This window comes from Elephantulus edwardii, unplaced genomic scaffold, assembly GCF_000299155.1.
Source record: "Elephantulus edwardii isolate Elephantulus edwardi_28Jun2011 unplaced genomic scaffold, EleEdw1.0 scaffold00001, whole genome shotgun sequence".
NCBI lineage: Eukaryota > Metazoa > Chordata > Mammalia > Macroscelidea > Macroscelididae > Elephantulus > Elephantulus edwardii.
In genome coordinates, this window is record NW_006399751.1 from 21,262,875 (window position 1) to 21,288,023 (window position 25,149).

The 25,149-nt window shown below is 41.0% G+C and overlaps 1 protein-coding gene across 1 annotated transcript; it reads left to right on the forward strand.

Moving 5' to 3' along the window:
* The first annotated feature begins 9,438 nt into the window (after positions 1–9,438).
* On the forward strand, positions 9,439–23,927 carry SDPR (serum deprivation response). The gene is made up of 2 exons (XM_006878930.1): positions 9,439–9,921; positions 23,166–23,927. The coding sequence occupies exons 1-2, from the start codon at positions 9,439–9,441 to the stop codon at positions 23,925–23,927; spliced, it is 1,245 nt and encodes a 414-aa protein (XP_006878992.1).
* The last annotated feature ends 1,222 nt before the right edge of the window (positions 23,928–25,149 follow it).

A 25,149-nucleotide genomic window follows, 5' to 3' on the forward strand; every position in this document is an offset into this window, starting at 1 on the left:
TATACCCAGCCAAGAACTTTCTAGTAAGGGGGACACACTCTGTTCAGGGGTGAAGGTTTGTGTTTCAGAACTGAGCTGTGAACATACTTTGTGTCAGGAATTGCTGCTTTTACCAAGATAGATCATCACTAGAAATGATCTATACAGATTCTATCTCAATGAAAGAGTCAGACTGTGATTAAAATTAATTAAAAAAAAAATAAAACAAAATAAAAAAGAAAGAGTCAGACTGTGAAACATCGAGGTGAAATGTCATTTGAGATTCCTGACTGAGTCTGTTCTCCCCAGTGTCCTCACACATATTCTCAACTCATAAAATATGAGTCAGGTTCCTGGTGTCTTTAAACAGGTTCTCAACCTCATTCTTTAAAAAATCTTATGGTTTGATAAGTAAGTTGCCAGTGAAGGCTTTATCACATTGTCCTACTTGCAAACTAACAAACTAGCTGACCACATTTCACAGCAAAAGAAAGAAAACTCTTGAGACAGATACAAAGAATTTATTCTTTCTGGCACTTGCGCTCACATAAGGTTCATGTTCACATCAGTGGCTGACCCAGTCCCCTAACAAGTCCTTTGTGAATGACATGGAGATAGGTTCTTCCGGGCGCATGCATCACATTTAAAGAATCTTAAGCTTAAGAAACCTCAATCTTTTACAAGAAATTGTATATAATCTATTCAGCCTTTGCCCCAGAGGGAGCCATTATCTTTATTACACTGAACAGCAAAAATTTCTGCTCTGGAGAAAGCATTATCTCTTACCTTCCAAGGTTTTACACCTTACAAATATACTTTAAAAAGATATTTTAGAACAAAAGGCATTCAGTGTATCTGTTATAAAGATGCTCAGACACATGAGAGACCATGAAGGGTCCCCCTCCAACCCCACTAGCCAGAAGATGTTGAGGTCTCACAAGTGTATAATGGAATCATGATGGTGGATAGAGTTTCCAGTAAGGGAGGGGAGGTAAAATCTTTTCTTTTGGAAGACATTTCCTCTCTCCTCTCTTTCCATGTCTTACCCTTCCTTTGCGTCTTCCTGCCCATCCATCTTTTCATTGCTTTCTGTCTTTTCCCTTTTTTCTTTCCATGTGGTTAATTTACCAATCTTGTTATGTTCAATTGGAACCAACACTTAGCTAATATTTTTCCTGTACAAAGCATGTCTTCGTATCTATATTCCATATCTGTCAACTATCCAATTTTCCACTCATGCGGGGCCTTTTAAAGGCAGCAAATACGTCACTAATATTTCTGTCCCTAGTGCTTACCACCTGTTTCACAAACAATAAGCATTCCCATCCAGTGATTCTTCTCTGTATTGCTGCACTAATGCTTATTGTAAGGATCCCTGAAAATGAAACATTTAGGTGCTATGCTGCTAGCAAAAACGTTGGCAGTTCAAACCCATCAGTCATTTCATGGGAGGAAAAAAACCTGGCTATCTGCCCCCACGTGGATGAGAGTCTAGGAAACCCCGGGGGGGGGGGGGGGAGTTCTCCCGATAAGAGGTTGTTAAGTGTCAGAACTGATTAGAAGGCCCACAACAATACTTTACACAGGCCACGTTTATATTAAAAAGCATCCCATAGCCTCTTATTGTATCAAATCCGAACCCTAAAACCTTAACGTCCAAGAAGTATACTATGTAATAACCTAACCAAATACACCACTTTCAAGCTGCTTCTAACTCAGGGAGAGTGGCCTCACATAGGAAAGGAGGCTGCTGTCTCATGTTTCTCCTACACAGAGCCTGCCCCAGGCAAAGTCCCAACATTTTAACCTTCAACTCTATCAGGACTCCTTAATATGTAATATCCATTGCCATGGAGTCAACTCCAACTCGGGGTAACCCTTCATCTTATTTGAACACTGTGAGACTTTATGAGAGGAGACTGCACGTCTTCTTCCCTCAGAGCCGCTAGTGGATTTGAAGTGTCAACCTTTCCATTAACCAGACAACACATGACACACTATGTGGCCATGACTTCTTCAGTGTACTGTTGCTGTTGTTAGATGTCATTGAGTTGAGTATGGCTGATAACACCCTCTGAGCAGCAGATCTGAACCCTGTCCTGTCCTGTGCCATCCTCACAAACTCTGACATGTTTGAGCCCACTGCTGCAGCCATCACTCCATCTGATTGAGGCACTTCCTTTCTTTCACTGTCCCTCCACCTTCCCAACCATGATGACTCTCTCCAAAGAATAACCTCTCTTAGCAACATACCCAAAGTATCTAAGACAAAGCTTTATCATCTTTGTCTCCAAGGAGTACTCTGGCTGTACCTTCTTTAAAACCTATTTGTTTGTTCTTTTGGCATTCCATAGGTAAGATAATCAGTACTTTCCCCCAACATCACAACTCAAAGGCATCACTTCTTCTGTCATCCTTTTTCATTGTCTAGCTCTCAGCAGCATAGCAAGTGATTGAAAAGACCATGGCCTGAATTGGACACATCTGAGTCCTCAAACAAGAATCCTTTCCTCTCAGTAAATTGGAGATGTCCCTAACTACAGACTTTCCCAGTACAATATGTCTCCTGATTTCCTGAATACTGGTTCCAAGTATATTAATTGTGGATCCAAGTAAAATGAAATCATTGGCAATTTTGAACTTTTCTCCATCATCATGTTGCCTATTAGTCCAGTGCTGAGAATTTTTGTTTTCTTGATGTTGACATGAAATCCATATCAAAGGCTGTAGTCTTTGATCTTCTGCAGCATGCACTTCAAGTCCTCCTTGTTTTCAGCAAGCAAGGTTGTGTCATCTGCATACTGAAGTTTACTGATGAGTGTTCCTCTGATCCTGATGCCACATTCTTCATAGAGACCAACTTGTTGAATGGTTTGCTCAGTATATAGGTTGAATGGGTATAGAGAAAGGGTGAAACCCTGACTCACTTTTCTTAATTTGGAAAATTACAAGTTGTGAAAAATGAAATGTCACACTTGAGTATCAACATTATAGACATCAGTTAGGTAAGATGGAGATGAGATGGACTGACTTTGGCCACTTTGAATCAGATAATCATATGGTATACTATGCTGTGAATAAAAAACAGAAGAAGAATGATGTGGCATTCATAGTTAAAAGGACAATTTCATTGTGTGAATGTACCACAACTTCTCAATCTATGTCTTTCTGGTTGGACAGCTGGGCTGTTCTTGCAATGGCGAATAATGCTACTGTGAACATTGGTATATAAGTCTCCGTTTGTGCAACAATTCCAAGTAGTGGAATAGCTGGGTCATATGTAATTTCTATGTTGAGCTTTTTGAGGAAATGCCAAACTGCCATCCAGAGTGGTTATTCACATCCTCACACAGTGGAATACTATGCAGTATGCAGGAGTAATGATTTTGTAAATTACTACCTAACTTGGCAGGGACTGGAGAGCATTATGCTGAGTGAACTAACTCAGTTCCATAGGACAAATACTATATAAAACCATTACTGTATAATGAGTATGAGGATCCAAGGGGAAGAAAGGTGCAAGGAGAGGGGTGGGGGTGGGGAGTCGTTAATCATAAGGTCACACAAATTTGATGGGTGGGGGGGGTAAAAGAAACAGTAAAGATCTTGTGAGAAAAATAATGTATTCAAATTTTGTAAATAAATGAGTATAAAATTTTAAAAAAAGACAATTTCAAGTTCTTTCCTGAAGTACAATGTTTGTGAGTGATAAGATATTATCCATATGTATACAAAGACCTGTTAATAGGACCAACAGCTAAAGTTTAAGAGGTGCTAATTGAAAATTTTTAGCAAATTTTGTAGTCCAAAATTGACTAAACATGTAAATAACATAATAAACATGTAATATATAAAATTATTTAAAAAAATATTTTAAGAACTTACTAGTGAATTTCATTCAGAGAATAGGTTTCTAAATTAACAGTACTGTCCCTTATTGTCATTGCTTTCACTTTCTGTAAATTTGCTGCCTTTAGCATTTGTATCACCACCAGTCTTGTACTTAGTCAAATGCCATCTTCTATAGGATAAGAAGATTCCCATCAAACAACACCTCATTATCAAAGAGTCCATAATCACAACATTGCACAATGAAACAAATTGCAGCACACCATGAAACTATGTACAAGTGAATTAATTAATTCCGTATAAATATAATCCCCAAAGGATAGTGGGATAATTAATAAAAGCACTTATCTCTGAGAAGGAAGGAAAAAGGGATGAAATGGACACAATAAGAAGCAAGGAACCCGGTTTATCAGCAATATTCTTTTAAAAGGAGTATGTATTCATGGTGTGGTAAATTGTCTCCAAAGATGGCTACCAAAATCTCGGACATGCGGCTTACCCCTTGCTGTGGGGCTTTGGCATGCCTCCTGTCAGGCAGTACAGGCTATTCTCCTTCCCCTAGGGTCTGGGCTTGCCCTCTGACCTGTTTTGATCAATAGAATGTGGTGAAAGGGACGTGAGAGAGTTCCAAAATCTAGTCTTAAGAAATATTGCCACTTCAGCTTTCACAACTTTGCAGCCCTAAGGCACTAAGTAAAGAAATTTTGCTTCCCTATTGGAAAGATGATAGGGAGAGTTCTTCCAGGGGAAAGGCTAGGAAGAGAGAGAAGGCTTAGCATTCCAGCAATCCCTTTTGAGGAGCGAGACTTGTGAATAAGGTCATTTTAGATACATCATCCCAAATTGCACCTGAACAAGCTTATTGGAGAAATGACATATTGATTCCAAGTGAGCCCTGCTTAGTCAACCCACAGAATCATGATTGTCATGCTAAACCACTAAGTTTCGGAGCTGATTTGTTACACACCAGATAACTAATCTACTACATATATTATCCAAAATTAGTTTCAAGAATAAATAAGGAATGCCACATGCAAAATTGTTTCTTGTGTGACAGCAACCTTCTCTGCCTTTCACTTTCATGTCTTCATTCATCTATTTGATTGTACAACACCTACCAGTGGTATGCAGAACCAGTGTGAATCAATGCAAAAATCAGTGTGACGTGATTATAACATGAAATCGGGGGGAGGGGATGTGCAGGAAATCATGAAGTTGATGAAGGTAATGATAAAAAGTCCTCAATCACAGACAACTCCTAAGACAAATGAGGGAGGGCTGGAGCAGTTCACGTTTGAAGAAGAGAAAATCCACACAGATGAAAAAAGGGGATGATTTGAAAGTCAAAATAAAGGAAAGGCTCTTAGAAACTGGATAAAGCTTTCAAATATTTTGGCAGTAATGATCTTCTTTATGATTCATTCCTGGAAGTCAAATGTAAAGGAATATTTTAACATGATACTGTATAATTTTTTCAGAAAATTATACTTCTCAAAGTCAATACTAGATTTAACCTTTGTTCTAATATGTATCATAACTAATTTTGTGAAATACAAAGTGAACTGACATTAATAATTTTCTTACCTTTTTAAGATAAATTCCCAACAAATTTTCTTTTCTGCCTTTTTTAAGTCTCTATCTTTAAAGGATTTGCTTCGGTACTTTTTAAGGATGCCAATTATCTAAGGGATTGAGAACTTTCTGTAAATACTTTATGAGTTCACTCTTCACCAGTCACTTCGTCTTAGTATGGCAGTTTGCGTGTAGCTATGATAACGGAAGCTTGGTATGGACAGTTGTGTCAGAACTGACTCCTACATGACTCTCCAGTGGTTTTTCAGAGCCTGTAAGATACACCAGAGGAGACTGCTTATCTTTATCTTGTAGAGCAGCTGGTAGATTTGAACCACCCACCTTTAGGTTGGCAGCACAACTCTTTATTCACCAGATCACCAGACCTCCTCTAATGGAAATTGTTACTATCTATCAGCAAGTCAAAACTGACTCATAGTTGTCCCCTCAGATGGTTTTAAGAGGCAGTAAATCCCATGGGAGAAGAATGCTCATCTTTCTCCCACAGAGAAGATGGTCATTTTGATCCACCTATCTTTGAGTTGGCTGCACAATTCTTTACCCACCAAGCCAGCAGCAACAGGCAACCAGTAATTCAATTGATAGCAGGGGCACTATAAGGTGAACAGATTTCAGCAGAGCTTCCAAACTATGGCAGACAAAAAATAAGGTTCTGATATTCCACATTTGAAATAAAAGAATAAATCGTTTCATCAGTGAAAGTTTCACGAATAGCAGCAAAATAGTTTCTGACATGGTATCAGAAGATGAGCCTCTCAGATTGGAAAGCAATCTAAACACAACTGAGGAAGAAATGTCTTCTCAAAGCAGAGACAGCTTTAAAGATGAGGATGGAATGCAGCTCTCAGGACCTGCGTTTACTGATATTGCATGGGTCAAAATGAGAAGCAACAGCTACAAATACCCATTAGTAACTGGAATGTATAAAGAAAGAAGCTAGGAACATTGAGATTTGTCAAGAATGAAATAGAACAAATAGAGGTTTATATATCAGGCATTAGTTAGCAGAAATGGGTGGGGTTTTATCATTTTGAATAGAACCGTCATATATCTACTATGCTTGGGATAAAAAAAAAGTAATGAAAGACTACTTAGCATAACTGTTAGTCAAATATATGTACCAATTACTAATGCCAAATCTGAATATGCAGAACAGATCATTCGGGAGGCTGGGCTTCATGAAGAGGAATGTGGTATCAGAATTGGAGGAAGACTCACAACAACCTGCATTATGCAGATGATACAACCTCAATGCTGAAACTGAGGAGAATCTCTAGCATTTACTGCAGAAGGTCAAAGACTGTAGTCTTCAAGATGGATTGAAGTTCAGCATCATGAAGACAAGGATTCTCCCCACTGGGTGAATTGGCAGCATTTCCTGACCTCAAAACCTCCTACACAGTGGTAGTAACCAAAACAGCATGGTATTGGTACAGTGACAGGCACATAGACCAATGGAACAGGATTGAGAATCCAGAAATAGAGCCATCTATCTATGGCCAACTGATATTTGACAAGGAAATAAAATCTATCAAATAGGAAGATGACAATCTCTTCAACAAACGGTGCTGGGAAAATTGGACTGCAGAAAGCCGAAACAGGATCCACATGTCACACCATACACAAAAATCACCTCAAGGTGGATCAGAGACTTGGGAGCAAAGCCCAAAACCATAAGTTCATAAGAGACAAACCGGACCAAGTTTGGAAGGTTTAATCTATGGTATAAAGAGACTGACAAATACAGCCGGAAATGCACAATCTGGAAAGCATAAAATTGATGAATGGAACTTTCTAAAGATTGAATCTCTGAGCTCATCAAAAACTTTTCTCAACAGAGTGAAAAGAAAATCTACTGATGGAAAATAAACATTTGTCAATATCATCTCAGTCGGGGGCCTCATAACAAAAGTTACAGAATACTCCTTAGCCTCCAAAAGAAAAAAGACTGATAATCTAATTACAAAATTGGCAAGTGACATGGAAAGACTTTTCACTGAGGAAGACATCTGGTGGCCAAGAGACACTGAAGAAATTGCTCAAAATCACTGGCAATAAGAGAGTGTTCATACTTCTTCCAGATAGTGTGCCAAGTGTAAGACTGAGCAGATAGTGGTAACTCACACACTCAAGAAGTGGGAGGCTGACTGGCTGCTTGGTTGATTGGCCCATGTGGATATTTTGCCATTGAAGGAGGGCACCCTTCCATTATCAAGCCCTTACCCCATATGAGCTGGCACTGTTGATCTCAAAACTGTTCATAGAAGGCCTATTAAAAACTTCCTGCTGAAAGTGCTTTCAGAGGCTGGATACATTTAAAACCAACTCAAGCATGTAAAGTCATTTTAGGAAATAAGCCCCACATCCCAAGGGCTCAGCCAAGGAGGTCCATGTTTTAGAAGAGGTGTGCCACTTCACTGAGCAGGAATTTGGAAATGTCAACCATTAAAAGTGCTTCAGAAACTCCAATTCACCTTGTCCGGCAGGTGTATTTCTGAGAGTTATCAATAACTGCCTTGCAGATGTGGACATTTGAGAAAACGTCGCAGCACTAACTCAAGATGAACTCCAAAAATAGTTTTTGTTGATTCTTAAAGGGAAACAACTTTAGATCTTTGGATTTTCGTTGTCCAATCTAATAGCTGACTCAAAACAAAGTTATTGAGTACCATCGAGTTGGAACCAACCCATAGCTGACCCTCCAGCAGGTTTTCAGAGGCAGTTATTAGCACCAGAGGACTTTACCCATCATTCTCCCCCAAATCAGCTTGTGGACTCGAACAGCATGCCTTCAGAATCACAGTGCAATTTCTTACTAGTAGGACACAAGAGTTCCCGCAAAATAAAGTACATTTTAACAAAGTCATTCCCTATCTATGGAATACTCTGTTGAATACCAGTTCTTAACAAGTGTGGTGCTGGGGAAGAGTGTTGAACATACCATGGATTGCCAGGAGAACAAACAGGTCAGTCCTTGAGAGATTGAAACCAAGCTGCTCCCTGGAGGCAAGGATTTTGAAGCTCTCTTTCACAAACTTTGGCCACATGGCCAGGTGGGACCAGTCCTTGGAGAAGGACATCATGCTTGGAAGGATGGAAGGACAGGGCAGGAAAAGACGACTCTGGATGAGATGGATTGACTTAGTTACTGGAGAAGTGGGATTGAAGTCAGAGTAGGTCTGTCAGAGAGGGTGAGATTGGCTCAGGTTGGGGCAGGGTTTAGAGCTCTTATATATAGGGCTGCTATGAGTCGCAGACAACTTGAGCCACATAACAACAACAACTGCCTTGCTTATTTTGACAGATCCATGACGTTCAGTCTATTTCACTTGACTTTGCATCCGTAACTGAAACAATAAGAATCACCCGGCTATTTTCCTTGCCACTGTCAGGGTTACTTCCACTCCTTTGGAAAGGGGACCTCATAGCACATACTTGGCCGCAAGTGCTCTCTAACCCCTGCCCCTCCCCGTAGGACATAGCATTCTGCGGCCCATCAGTCAGTGCTAGGGCAAATGCAAACAGTACTTTCCGTTACAATAACTTGTATCCGGGGGGGGAAGCAGGCTCTCTGTTGCATCTGTAGCATAGCAGCCGGCGAAAAGTTTACACGCTTTAGCCAATGGCAGGCTGTGGAGCTGGGCCAAGTTAGCATGTTTTTCTCCGCCTCTAGATGAAGTCATGATTGAAATATGACATTGAACTTGTTTTAAAAAGGGAAGAGGGGGCAGGAAAGAAAAGCTAGACCTGCAGCAAAGTGCCCCGCGTAGAGGGGAAGAGTTAGGAAGTGTTTGCAAAGCTTCTGAACTCTGAGTGGTTCTGGGTTCTTCAGCCTTCACCTCCCACTGGGTGGAGTAGACCTTTAAGAGCAGCTGGAATGCAGTTCTCTGGATCAGTGTAGCCAGTCACTGCTTGTCTGCCAGCCCTGGAGAACGGGCTCTAAGTTCCCACAGTGGGCCTCGCTCTACTGCTCCCGAGGCGCTCCCAGCCGGGCAAAAGGTGTCCACCTGTCCAGTCATGGGAGAGGACGCTGCACAGGCTGAAAAACTCCAGCAGCCGGGTTCTAACATGCGGCAGGAGAAGCCGTCGAACCCCAGCCCAGCACCCTCCTCCACGCCCAGCCCCAGCCTGAACCTGGGCAGCACGGAGGACGCCATCCGGGACAACTCACAGGTGAACGCCGTTACCGTGCTCACCCTCCTGGACAAGTTGGTGAACATGCTGGAAGCCGTGCAGGAGAACCAGCACAAAATGGAGCAGCGGCAGATCAGCCTGGAGGGCTCTGTGAAGGGTATCCAGAACGATCTCAACAAGCTCTCTAAGTACCAGGCCTCCACCAGCAACACAGTCAGCAAGCTTCTGGAAAAGTCTCGCAAGGTCAGTGCCCACACCCGGGCGGTCAAGGAGCGCATGGAGCAGCAGAGCGCACAGGTGAAGCGGCTGGAGAGCAACCACGCCCAGCTCCTCAGACGCAACCATTTCAAAGTGCTCATCTTCCAGGTTGGTGCCAAGACGCTTCTTTCCTCCCAGGCTGAGACCCATCCACATTCGTGATCTCAGTTGTCCTGGCTCTCATAGTCATTGTACATCTGTCCTGTCTGTCAGGATCACACACACACAAGGCTTTGTTCCAGATCTGCCTTCAGCTGATGATGTGAAATCTGCACACAGGGGTGGGGATTCCCCAGGTCCTTGCAGCCTGCCTAAACACTAGGCGGATGCCCCGTGATACAGACCCCGGGCATTTGTCAGCCAGCACCTGGCCACGCTCCATGCAGGTTGGGAAGGTATGCAGGTGTGCGCACTCTAGTCAAATGCACTTGTCTCTTTACATTACGAGCGTGGGGCTCAGGCTGCAGCTGTTAGCAGGACAAGGCAAATTAATTCCGTGGCTGTTCATTAACTATTTGTTGAAATGCGATCTTATGAGGTTTTTTTGTGTACTGTTTCGTTTCCATTTAACTAAGTCAAACCGTTTCTCTCTTATGCAAAGGCAAACAATGTTTTGGAGACTAATCAAAATATGGAACTAGCAATTTCCTTTTAAGACTTTTATGGGGGGAAGGAATCTATTGAGTCCTTTTTTAGCAAATGATACACTAAAAATCTAGAGCATAGTTCTTCACACAAGAGAACTATGCCTCTCCTTGCTCAGAAGAACGACAACTGGAAATGCAAATTAAAGCGGTGTTATCGGTAAGAGTCACAAAGTCTGGTCTTGCATATCTGCGCCTTCAAATAGTTGCTAGCGAATAAAAAGGCCACTTAATTTTTTTTAATGCATCAATGATGCAATTAATGTAGCAAGAGGCTATCTGGGGACAGGGACATTGCGTTGGACTGTTGTTCAGCCAAGTGGTGGGCATTTTGTGAATCCCAGGGCAGCCCTTCCGCCCAGCGGAACACAGCCAGCACAGAGCCCAGGAAGCGATTGCCATGCCTGCCCAGGGCTGTCTCCTTGTGACCCTGTGAATAGGAGAGGATTTCAAAGCCATGGAGGGGAGAGGCTATATAACCAACAGTTTGATTGTGAAAGGCACACAGGGAGCGCCTTTATCTCCCAAGAGAGATTTAGAAATTTGGATTTAAACCGAGGGAATCTTCTTTTTCTAATGAATCAGCTTTGCCAAGTGAGAGTCTAAGCCTTCTTCTCCCCATAAAAGGAAAGCCTCATCTTGCTACTTGTCCTCTGCAAGCTGCACTTGAGTGTTGCAAAGCTTCAGGCAGCTCACATCCCCCTACACCTTGCAGGCTTTTGCTGCCCCGGAAACTTTGTAGCTTTTAATGCAAATGCAATAGCTTTTCGTGCACCAAATGAACTGAAAAGAGATACGGTAACTGGGTCTTTCTTAAGCCTTAAGAGATCCTCACTTAATTAGCCTAAAAGATATTAGAAATCTTAGCTCTCAAGGCATTTCTAAATTAAATACTGATCTCCAAACAAAACGAAGCATGTGCAGACCTGCTTAAATCTGAGTTTCCCAAGGAAATTTCCTTCCAGTGTAAATCATGGAGATTATCTTTTCTTCCATTCTTCAGTTATGGAGGAGGGGAGGATGTGTCTCCTAGAAAAAGACTGCAGTTTTGGGGAGACTGGCGGTTGTTTTGTTTTGCCATGAATATTCTGCAGATCTTGGAGAGTGGGGAGAAATGCAGAGACGTGTTACTAAAAATTCAAGAGAGTTGTAAATTTAATGCAAAATAAATAAACCTGTTGGAGAATTTAAAAAGATGTGCTGTTGTTAAAGCCTAAACATAATGCCTGTTTTGTCACTTTGGATTGACAAGTATGAAATGAAAGCTAGCAATGTTAAGAACTCATATAGTAAAGAAAACTTACAGAGACACTCAAGACCCAGGTGGAAGCCAAGAGGTCCTAACGCTGGACTCAGAGTCCATTTTGAGCCCCTTAACAAGGCCCTCCCAAAGACACTTCAGAAGACCTTCCAGGAAGCAGGAAACTAAAAAGGAAGTTAACTAGGCCTTTCCTGAGCCATGTAGGATCCTTTACTGGTCTAAAGGTTGTTAAAAGTCTCAACCCTTAATACCTTGCAAGATGATTATTTTGAGAAAAAATATAAACACCATCCTTCTGTGGATAGATTTCTCTTTTTCTCATCATCAAACAGGAACTTTTACAGTCACCATTAATCCATTGGATAAAATAATAACTTACGTTAGAGTAGTACATTGTACAGATGTAAACAATTGATTCCGGAGGTGCACAGACACAAATTCAAGTTCTAGTTTTACCACTTGCCAAGTATGTGATCTCATCTACGTTTTTGTGACTTCTCCAAGTCTCTGTTCTGTCATCTGTATACTGAGGGTATTTCTGAGAGCCAAAATATGTTGATCCTTTAAACAGCCTTGTGAACTCTGGTAAACATCTCACTGTGCGTTATCCTTACCAGTCTCCAACGTACAGATGTAAATTCTAAAATCCAGAGATGTTTATACTTTATCTAAATTTACTAGCAAGCAGTGGAGCTGGGATTCAAACTCATGTTTGAGTGATATAAAATGATATCAAAAGTATGTGACTGTAAGCACTAATGCCCCCTTCCTTGCATTGCCTTTATGAAGAATCAGTGAAATAATGTGTTTGAAATGTTTAACAATGACTGGCATGGCAAGTAAATATTTGTTGAATAGAAACTATAATTGGGTAGATTTGATATTCATTTGCTCAGAGAGGAGGCTATACGTTTGCATGGTTAGAAATATGACACGTGGCACTCCTTGTCATGCTGAGCATATACGCTGGGATCATCATTTTGTTACCACCAGGCCATGAAAGCAAAGGACTGTGTCCAAACGATCTACCCCAATACACTCTTCTATTCCCGGGGTAAGGGAACTCTAGGAGTCTCGTTCATAGTGCCACTAGACCAAAGGCCATGCCTTTCTGGTGGTTAGAATCCACCAGTGCCTCTGCAGGAATAAAATAGGTTATTTCCTCCTGTGTGAGCTAAAGCCTCAGAAACTCTGAAAGGTCTGCTAGGAGTCTATTCCAACTCCACAGCATCGAGCTGAGTGAGTCTCAGGGTAGGCAGCTCGGGTGGTACAGAAACAGTGGGTTGCACCTCTCCAGTGATGTGGATCCACCAGCCGCTCCGTGGGAGATACACGGGCAGTGAGTCTCCTTCTGTTGTGATTTCTAGCCTCGGAAACCTGGTGGAAGCTCCCTGTGAGTTAGAACCGACTGGAAGACAATGAGGTGGACTTGTGTGTGGGTGTGTGTTTTTAATTTAGGGTAGGGTTTTTTTCCCCCTTCTTCTTTTAAATTTCTGGGTGCTACAAGTGGTTAACGTGCTCAGCAGCTAACTAAAGGTTGGAGATTTTATCCCACCAAGAGATGCCTCACATACTAGGGTTGGAGATGTAATTCCAGAAACTCAGCTACTGCAGACTCTGGAGCACAGCCATACTCCACACACATAAGGTGTGCTTGCATCAGAAAGCCTCAAAAGCAACCGCTGGTGGTGGTAGTAACAGCAGCACCCTCTTCATTGTGGCTTAGGTGGCTGCTTCTAGCTAAATAGAGTAGAGAAGCTACGTAATGTGCTAAGTACTACTTCACTCCTTCATAGAATTGATCACTTTCTGTCTCCTTGAACTCTTGGTTGGACTCGTCCTTTCTAACTAACTTGATTTTCTACTTTATGACCACATTTTAATGTAACAAGAAGCAAGAAAAAAGTCTGACTTGCCTTGTGCATAATTAGTCCTGTGGCATATTGTTGTTGCTACTAGGTGCCACTCAGAGCAAGCCTATGAAAAACCCTATGAACAGCTTGCCCTTCCTGTGCCGTCCTCTCATTCTCTGCATGTTTGGGCCCACTGTTGCAGTCACTATGTCAATCCATCTCTTGGAGGTTCTTTCTCTCTTCCACCAACACTCTTTCCCACTATGACGTCTTTTCTAAGGACTGACCCCTCCCGATAACATTCCCCAAATCTGTAAGACAAAGTTTCCCTATCCTTGCCTACAAGAAGTATGCTGGTTGCTCTTCCTCCGAGACAGATTTATTTGTTCTTCTCCAGTTGATTCCGTACTCTTTGCAGCACCACAATTCAAAGGCATCTTTGGTCTTCCTTACTCGCTGTCCAACTTTCAGATGCGTAGGAACTAGTTGAAAATACCTTGGTTTATATCAGACACACCTTAGTCTTTAAACTGGCATTGCTTTTAGATGCTTTGGAAGGTCCTATACAGCTATTTTTTTCTTCTTTTTTCCTAATATAGCATGTCTTTTGATTTCTTGAATGCTGCTTCTATGTGGATTGTGGACCCGGTAAAATAAATCATTGACAACATCAACATTTTCTCCATCTATCACAAGGTTTCCTTTTGATTTAGTGAGGATTTTTCTTTTCTTGGCACTGAGCTATCACACATATTGAAGGCTATAACCTTTGATCACTGCAGTAAGTGATTCATATCTTTTTTTTACTTTCTGCCAGCGAGGTTGTATCATTAGCATAATACAGGCTGTTGGTGAGTCTTCCTCCAATATTGATGTACCCTTCTTCTTCAGATAGTCTAGCTTCTGGAATTATCTGTTCAACATCCAGGTTAAGTAGGTATGGAGAAAGGAGACATACAACGCTGACATACCTTTCCCAATTTTCCACCATGTTGTGTTTCTTTGTTCTCTGCAGACAACTACATATAACTTAGTTTAGCTTATTCTACATAAAATTAAGTAATGTCTTAAAATTTACATAATCACAATGTTATATTTTCTGTCATGGCCTGTTAGAGCCTTGTTCTCCATAATCTGCAGATGCTTTTTTCAGTTTGTTGCCTGGCATGGCAGATACTTATACATTTGATATTTTTTCTAAAATTCCATGCTTTCCCCCTAATTTGTTCTTCTTAAAACCTGCAATTTACTTATTTAAGTCTGAGCTAATCTTTCCAACATTGCTGTAACTGTTAAGCATCTAATTCCTTAGCAATTACTTCCAATTATAAACAACAGTATCAAAAAACAGAGAAACATTCATCTTCCTTTGAGCAGTAAAACAATTTTAAGATCCTTGTTAAACTCTGAACCTTTCCCTTTATTATTTTTTTAAATGGATAATCAATGTCTGAATTCAAAATACTGTGGCACAACCCAGCGTAAATGAAATAAAACTCAAAGGGGTTGCTGCTTGAAAGGCAGATACCAAAGGAAGACTAATCCTTTGCCTGTAAGTATGGCTATTTCAGTAAAAACAGAGTTTGTATGAGAAGTCAGTGAATTTATAGTTAAAAGGAAATTTCCTTGGTTGCTTGAAGGGCCTAGAAATTCCCAGGTTCCCAGGTAACTGGCTCTGAGGTTGTGGTACCTACTTAGAGCCTCTTAAGGTTCCAGTAATGATTCTTTGAAATTACAGTTTGGGAAGGATTTCCAATCCAAGGAACAAACTGAGAGTACTCATGGACAGCTTACACTTTCATCCACATAAAATTGCTAAATTGGGTGAAAGGAGTAGAAAGGTTAGATATTTGCAGTGGAAACCTTTCTGGAGAAGTGAGGCTATAAATGTGTTCAAATATTCATCATTTGGATTCCCTCGATGAGATCAGAATTCTAGAAGGATGCTACAAAGTGTAACATCTTTAGACTATTTTTAAATTCTTTTTTTTTAAAAAAAAAAAAAAGAGAGACTACTTTTTCTACCCATAGCTCTGGAAATTGCTAAATTAACCTAAACTTGGAAGAAATAGGGACAGAAGCAATCAAAGACACCTCTCCATTTCAGGCTCACACTCACAGTATTTCTATCACATTGATTACAGCTTTCATAGTGGAATATTGGTTTAAAGGTGCTACTTATCCAGTATGCTGTTTACTTATGAGTTAAACAAAATACGAGTTGTTATTATTTGCACTTTATTGGATGTCAGCACTGCCCCAAGCTCTTTAAGTAAATAACTGTTTATTGTGGGTACTTTTTCAAAAGTATCATTACCATTCTCAAAGAATGGAAACTTAGCCTCTAATAAATGTTGTACCTTTCCTCATTTTCTCAGTCTATTTGAATTAGGTAAACAAACAAACAAACAAACCTTTCTTAATCCAACTCAAGTCCTGTAGTTTGGATTTCCCCTTAAAAAAAATGTATTTGGCGCTGGAACACTCTGGGATCCCCTCTGTGTTTAGAATCACAGAATCAAATATTTTTTATCTAGAAAGCACCTTAATAATAATTTAGTTTAACCTCATTTTATATTAAGGAAGCAAAGGCCCCAAGACACAAAGTATCTTAGTAAGGTTTTATTTTATTTAAAAAAAAAAAAGAAATTAGAAAGTTGAATTATAATTTGACTTAAACAAACACTGTAATATCACTATGGTAAAGTTCATGTTTCCTGAGGTTTCAACAACAGCTTTTAAAAATTCAGTGTGTGTGGGGGGGGGGGCGGGGGGGATGTGGGGTTTTGTGTACCAGAAAATTAAAAACACACACACACACACACACACGCACAAGAAAACCCCACCTAACTACTGTGATCTTAAAAAAGAATGGAACCCTTGATAACACTGAAAAATAATGAAACTTCTAAATCCTCCACAATGTGAAAGACTGCTCAGGGATTATAACTAATGCATTTTATTCTTATGACTTGCTGATTCCTCCGACAGCTGCCTTAGGGGTGCAATTCTAATCAATGGCTTTATCCACTCGGCAATCTATGCCTCAGAAACCAAATCGGAGAAAACTATCAATGTGTAAGAGAGACCTATAAATCAGAATGTCAGGTGGGCAGAGTTCCATTTTAATAACTGGTGTTTGGAGATTATTGGATAATGCATCCCATGGAAACAAATTCATGGTCCTTCTGTCCCTCTAGGATACCACCACATCCCTGAGGTGCTAGAAAAAGTCTTGGGTATTTTCTAATGCTGGTCATAGAGTCACCTGCTTGCTTTTTAAAGCGTCCATAGCTATGCATGTGCAAAGATTGGCTTGTAGGAGACCCAGCCTAAGGAGTGCCCAGCAGGTTAGCAAGTTCCGCGCTGATGTCTCTGTGCTTGACTAGGACACTCAGTTCACAGGAATCGATATAAACAGCACACAAGCTAAAGTGCATGAGAAAATGCCAATTCTCAAGAGTTCTTTCCATTTCTGTCCTCTTCCATGCTTCAAGCATATTGCTTATATATAGTTGAAGTGTGCTGTTTAAATTTTCTCTTCCTTTGAAAAACACCTAAGGGTCCTTGTGAAAGGTCAGAACCAGAAGCAGCTGCACTGGTAGAGGACCTTTTTTGCAAATAAATCTGTAGGACAAGTAGGCAGCCACTCATGGACATCTAGACTGGGCACAACTGCCCTGGGGAGCAATGCAACCTCTGAGGGATTCCTAGTCCAACTTTAAGGAGCCATAGATCCGACGTAGGTACACACAGAGCTAGCAGCATAGTGAAGTGGTGACAGAATTGAGGATGCTTGGTTTTCCTCCAAAAATGTCCTCAGAATGTGTAAGAGAGCAGATCAAAAGCATCTTAACAGGAGGCATCGCCTCACCTGCAGCCATAAGAAATATCACATGTTCCCATGAAATGTAGGTGAGGGTGTACTGAGAGCAGGAACACATATGCTGGTGGGACTGGGTAACGCTGAACAGAACAGCTCCAGAGGCTCCCCCATCTCCAGTTCAAACGAAGTACCTCAAATTGACTCTAAAATCCCTCCATGGGCAAACACCATGCATTCATTTTAAACCAAAGAATAGAAAGTATCAAAGTAAGATTTCTCTGCTTCTGGAGGGTTATGGTCAAATATGCTTGGGCCCTTGCAAATTCCTTCATACAAACGCAGGGAATTCCTACAGAGTAGAGGCCACAAGAAGTCACCAAATAAACTGTCCAGTATGCAGACATAAAACACTGCATGGGCAATTAAAATGACAGCAGTGAACCAAGAAGACATTTTTTCACTTTCCCATTATACAAAGTCATGTCCAACTAATCCTGGATCTTTTTTCACTCGGTTTACTTTAATGTTTAGCACCAAAGAGCTCTTAAAGAAAATTCTCTATCATTTTACAAAAGATTTTCTTTGGGTTTCTCCCCTCTACTTAACTATCCCTATATATGCAGTATAAACCTAGCACAGATTGCGTTATTTACCTTATGATATATTTTTCTCAAAGGGTATATAAAGGGAGAGGGAGGGAGGAAAAAAAGATCAAAACCAAACAAAAACTGTGATTCTTTTTTCTTTTAATAATAAACTTACTGATTTAAGAAAAAATCTAGGAAATTATTAGTCTAAATTTTAAAATTTTTTAAAGTAGGGTTAATAAGTTTACTTTTGTTGAGGTTGTGGAAAGAGAAGTTACCTAATTTAATACTTTTGATTAGCCTGAGACTTTATACTATTTAAAGGTACCTCTCCTTGGATAACCAAAGCTTTTAAAACAAAGAAATCATTCTTTTCCTGAATTTCTACCTTCTTTATAAAAGCCTTTCAATAATATTTAACTGAACTCTTGGTTACTTCCTTTCCTGCAAGCAACTCACATCAATCCTTCCTAACCCTCCTTTCAGACCCCACAAGTAATTTTGATCCTGGACGAAGCAGCCAGATCCAGCTATTTCTGTAATCCTCATCCACTAAGAATAAAACCCTTCTTTAAATATGGAGGCCTCTGCCCTTAGACTGCAGGGTTACTTGATTTCCCAGTGGCACTGCAGTCAGCAAACCCATTTCTTCTAGCCGCTGTCCACCTGTAGTCCTCAAACCTGGCCAACAGAAGCTCCGACTCCACTTCAGTCACCCTGAGTCAGTTCTTTCCTTAAAAGAAACCTTATATCATAGAACGAGTATGATAATCCAATGGGTGGGGGAAGGAGCAGAGGATTGAAGATGTGTGGGTGGTGGGGAGTGTTAATCATAGGGTCACATAATTTGATTGGGGGGGGGTAAAGGAAAGATCCACTGTGAAAAACAATGTGCTTGAACTCTGTAAATAAACCAGTATAATTTATTTCTTTTTCTTTTTTTAAAAAAAGGATACCTTACCCAACACACTCTCATTCATAGCTACCTGTTGAGCATCTGTGAGCACTGGGCACTTGTCTAGGCATTGAGTTAGGCATAAGGTTTTGGTTTGGTTGGGTTTTGTTTTAAATCTCATTGCCAAGGTGAGGAATCAGAACTGGGGCAATTTCAATTTGAAACATGGGAAAGCTACTCTTACTAAGGGTCAATGTCATAAATGACTCATGGAGATCCACTCAGGTCTTACTGTGTTCCTAATATTTCCATCATATTCAAAATGGGTGGATGTGGAGAGGGCTTTGAGAAACAGTATGCGCATCTTCATTATAATAAGTATTCTACACAACCACTTTCTATTTTATTTTTTTTCTCACAATGCTTTTTCCTTCCTTTCTAACCAATTATGGAAAGGACTCTAGTGTGCCTGTGTGTGTGGTGGTGTTATGCACCATCAAGTCAACTATAACTCTCGGGGCTCTGAACCCTGCCCTATCTTGAGCCAATCTCACTGTCTCTAACACACCTGCCCCCATTGCCACAGTCATTTGTGGCTGTTCACAACTGCTCCTCTTCATTTCTGTTTCCCAGTATGGGGGCTCAGCTTCCAGTGCTATTTCTATGAGTCTAAGTGCGTTCTGTTGTTCATAAGGTTTTTGAAAGCATGTCAAGTCAGAAGTGGATGACCAATTCTTCCTAATCTCTTTTAATCTGGTTGTACCTTTAGATATCAATACTGGAAAATCCTTGCTAAAAGACCAAAGACTGATATGCTCCAGAGTGAAACCTAAGTATAGGGAAAGAAACGGAACTATTTCTTTCAATTATACCATCCAGTGGTTAACAAGGACAAAAGATTTTTCTTTTTAGTGTATTTATAATATCAGAAAATCATTTTCATAATCTTTGTATCTGCAAGTTAAAAATACAGTTTTACCCTTAGAGCATGTTTTTGATCCTTTTTATTGACTTTTAAGCAAAAATTTCAAGATGAGGGCAAGTTCCTGAACATGAACTTTGTGCAAAATTTAGATTACAAAAAGACTTTTAAATGCATTAAATCCAGTTATTTTTCTAATTATTGAAAGTTCTAATAGTTAGAGTCACACCACCAGCGCAGAGGCAAACAGATCAAATCCACAAACTGCTCCAGAGGAGAAAGATGGGCAATCTCCTTCTGTGAAACTTACATTCTCTGAAAACCCTCTGGATGGCCAGCAATTATTTTTTTCCAATTCAACGGAACACAACAACAAGAAGAATTGAAAGTTCATTGAGCAGTCCAAGATAGAATCAAGAAATACTGATACATGGCTGAAAGTTGAGGCAGATGTGGACTCTAGCATTCCCATGGAACCTCTGGCAATGCCCTAGGAGTATAGATTGAAAGTTGTTGCTGTTATGTGCCATAGAGTCAACTATGCCTTGCAGTGACCCTATGAACAATGGCTCTGAACCTTGCCCTATCCTGAGCCAACCTCCCCATCTCGACACACTTGACCCCATGGCCACTGCCACTGAGTCAATCCATCTCATCCAGGGTCTTCCTCTCCTGTGCTGGCCCTCTACCCTTTCAAGTATGATGTTCTTCTCCAAGGTCCCTCCTGGAAACATGTCCAAAGTATATGGACAGAGCTTCAAAATCCTTGCCTCCGAGAAGCTATCTGGTTTTACCCTCTCCAAGACAGATTTATTTGTTCTCTTCATACATGAGAACATTCTATAGTATCTTCAGTACTCTTCTCCAGCACCACAACTCAATGTCATTGACTCTTCTTCTGTCATCCTTAGTCATAGTCCAGAGCTCAGATTCACAGCAAGCAATTAAAAAGGTCATGGCCTGGATCAGGCACACCTTAGTCTCTAGACTATGCACCTTAGTCTCTAGACTATTTCTCTATGACTAAATAGAATACTGCTAACAAAAGCAACATGACTTTTGAAACTCTATGAACATTAGAGAAACAATGACAGTTAAGAACAGGGTTCAGATGTTTTGTTCATAGAATCACTATGAACTGTACTGGACTCAAAGGCACTTAATAACACCAACAACAGTCAGATTAAGGAGATGAAGTTATTTGCTGGAAACTACACAGCTATTCAGCTATACAGCAGAACGTCTCAGGGGTCAGGACTCTCATTTTTTTCTATCATACCATTCCTTTTAGTGACAATATGGAGGCACTTTGCAGATGGGTCTTATTTTCCAATACCTGTTCCAAACAAACAAACAAACAAACCACATTGCCATCAAGTCAATTCCAATTCACAGTGACTCTTTCAGACAAAGTAAAACTGTCTCATTAGGTTATAGAGACAGTAATCTTCTGGGAAGCAGACTGCCACATCTCTGTCCCATCTGGTGGGTTCAAACTGCCAACCATTCAGTTTAGCAGCCAAGCGTCTTAAACACTATGCCAACAGGATGTCTTTATTTTTCAATATTTGGATAAAGGTCTAAGTATCACAAAGGTTCCTGTTGCTATGCAACCCAAGTCTGTCTGAATCCAAATCTCCACATTGGCCCTCAAGAGACAAGGTTTTAGATTCTTCTCTCTGAGATACCACGAAAGAAGCATTTTTTGTCTGGGCACCAGGAAGCTTGAGGGAAAGAAGTACTGAGAATAGTGAAGGGACCTGATCCCTGAACTGCTTTCATCAGTTAAAGGGATGAGGGGCGGATGTGCTCTTGCTGAAGGAACCTCTCACTCTCATTGCAGTAGAGTTGGAACTGATTTATAGCTGATCCTCCAACAGGTTTTCAGATGCTGTGAGATGCACAGGAGGAAATGTCTACCTTTCTGCCGCCACTGATAGATGTGCACAGCCTGAGAGCTATGACATTTGGGTTAGCAGCACAACTCCCTAGGAGCTACACAAGAAGTTTGCCAAATTCAGCCTGCCTCAGCCACACCCCCTTTCCTGATAACCCACAAAGAATAGCCTGAACCACTCTACCTTCCAGAATTTTGGTCTGTTTTATTGTGTGCAGTTGCGTTTGAATCACCCAAGAGCTGACCTTCCAGCAGGTTTTCAGAGATATGATCAACAGAGGATCCCTCTAAGTCTTTCTTCCATGGAGCAGCTAGGGATCCGAACCTCCAGCTTTGGAGCTGGTAGCACAACTCGTTACCACTAGGGCACCAGAACTTCCTAGCTTCGAAAGTAGTATTGTATACCATCAAGTGGAACTTACCTATAGCCCACCCTCCAGCAGGTTTTCAGAGGCAGTAAGCCACTTGACAGGAGTTTGTTTATCTTTCTCTGGTGGAGCAGCTGGTGGATTAGAAACTCTTGCCTTTAGATTGGTAGCACAAATTCTTGCCACTAAGACACCAGAGTTCCCAGGCTTCAAGAACAGGCTCCCAGGAAATACTCCTAGGAAGTAGCCCTTCCTCCTTTTCCTCTAAATTAAGTCCATGAGCAAAATTATTCAATGCTCTTGTTCTTAAACCAAATTCCACACCCCTCTATTTTAATCTACCAGCTTCAGTGCAGGAGAAAGATGGGCCCTTTTCTTGTGATTTATAACCTCAGAAAATGACTAGAGTTGTCAGCTCTGGGTCAGTTCTGATTCCTTAGCAATGCATTTTGAGGGAGTGTTGAATAAATACTAAGACTGACTATATTTTGACCTCTAGTTTGTCAGGGAATTGACTTAAGACTTGATCTGAAGTTTGAACACATTAGGAAGCCTAGTTCTCTGCCCTGCTGCCCCACTCACCACAGGACCCCACCCTCTGTTTTATCTTACAACTGACCTTCAGGCTCTTTTGCTTGTGTTTTGGCAACAACATAACCCTCTGACCTCCAGGGAGCCTTGGAGGGAACTACTGTTCACAGTAACTTACTTTAGCTCACTTATCTAGGCAGTTTCTAGGTCTATCTTGAGTGTGGCTCAGCCCACTTCCTCCTGCCTGTCACTGATAGACCAGGAGCTGCAACCTTGGGGATATTCCCATGAGGCAGCCCTTGCTGGAGGAGTGATTTGATCAAATTAGAATTAACTCTTCCTCGTCTTCAAATAAATAAAATCCATCCCAAATTGTTGGAGGTTGTCTTCTCTTTCCTTCTTGTCTTCAACGAGTCTCAAAAAGAATTACCATTTAAAAATCATCTCTCTCTCTCTTTCCCTCTATCACACCTACCCACACACACATGCCCCCCCACACACACACACCCTTTAGGACCTTTTGTGAAATGCATTATTAACATGAAACCTACACTGTTCTTACTTGCAGGAAGAAAACGAGATTCCTGCCAGCGTGTTTGCGAAGGAGCCCGCCTCCAGCGCCCTGGAAGGGAAGGAGGAGCCGACAGCAGAGAACAAGTCCCTGGAGGAGACCCTGCACACGGTGGACCTCTCCTCCGAGGACGAGCTGCCCCACGACGAAGACGCCCTAGAAGACAGTGCCGATGAGAAGCTGGAGGAAAGCAGGGCAGAGAAAATCAAAAGATCCAGCCTCAAGAAAGTGGACAGCCTCAAGAAAGCGTTCTCGCGCCAGAACATCGAGAAAAAGATGAACAAGCTGGGGACGAAGATCGTGTCTGTAGAGAGGAGGGAGAAGATCAAGAAATCTCTCACTTCCAATCACCAGAAAATCTCAGGGAAAAGCTCCCCCTTCAAAGTTTCTCCGCTCAGTTTCGGGCGAAAGAAAGTCCGAGATGGAGAAAGCCCCACGGAAAACGAGACCAAATCAGAAGACACGGCAGGCAGCGAGCAGATGCTGAACGACCACGAGGAGAGCTCGGTGGCAGAGGGGGTCTCGGAAGCATCCCTGGTGGAAGAGAAGGGCGCAGAGGGGGAGGCTGAGAAGGGGGCCCTGCACGGCAGGGACAGTAACGTCAACCTGACCATTGTAGAAGATGAAGAGGAGGCGGCCTTGGAATATGCACAGAAGACACATTATGAGGACAGCTACATGCAAACCCCGGAGGAGACAGAGCGGTCGGATGAGGAGGCCATGCAGCCAGCTGTGCTCCAGGTGGACCAGAAGGCCTAACCCCACAGCCTGCCCGAGCAGTGCTTTTAGATAAGAGGCTGACCAGTACCTAGAAACAAACATGCCTGTACATCTCAGACGTGACCCACCCACTACCACGTTCTGCTCTGCACAGCAAGCATGTATTACACAGCAGCAGCGCACTCCTGACAAAGATTTACTGTGAAATAACGTGGCCAGGGCTCACTTTTTGTAATTTGCTTTTGGTTCTGTTTATGTAGAATTCCTCCAAGTTTTACCAGGGAAAGGAAGTGGAACAGTGGAAAAATTCTAATCAAGTTGGCTTTGTTGAAAAACTGGAGGCTACTTAAGATACTAGTCATAAAATGAGATTCATTCTTTTGGGTTTGTTCCCCACCCCCACCCTTATTTTTTTGGTCATCCCATAAGCTTGCTGATCAATGCACCAGAAATATGTGGTTTCCATGCTAGCCTGTGAATCTAGTATTATTTAGTGTGTGATATGTAATATGCATATGGTTTTTAAATCAAAGGCCCTTTATATTTTAAGAGAGAAATATTCACAAAAGGTAAGAGAATGTTATTGGTTGCAAATTGAGGAAAAAATTGGAAGATTTAATAAGTCACTATTAAAAATATGTAAGAAAAGACTATTAGGAAGGGAAAAAATAGAAGGAAAAGTTAAAAAGAGAGAGAAAGAGTGATGAGAAACAAAAATGCCAAAGAAAATGAAGAATGAAGGGAAAACCATATGCTTATAAGTAAAATATTTACAATATACATATTGTATCTCACTTTTTAAACAAAAATACGAAAGAAGTTTGTATATCCTGGAATAATATGTATCCACAATATTTTTTACTACCTAATATTTTCAGATAATTGGGAAATATTTTTATAGTACTAAAGCTAGATTTGTGTTCATAATAAGAGATTACAAATACTTCTGTAAGGAAGTTCAAAGGGATGTTTTATCTTTAATAGTGGGATGAATATAAATCTCTGACATTAATTAATATGCACTGCCTTTTGTGAGAAAATAGATCTTAGAGTGCTTTATTCTTTCTCAACTTTGAAATAATACTTACATTCCAAATGATGCATTATAAGTTTGAGAGGTTACTATCAACAAGTTAGGCGGTGGAAATATCTTTTTCCTTTTTGGCAGATAAGACTAATGTCATTCATGGTCATATTACATTTCAATATTAATCTCAAGGAATCTTAACATAGTTTTAACATTTTTAAGCATGCTAGTGTT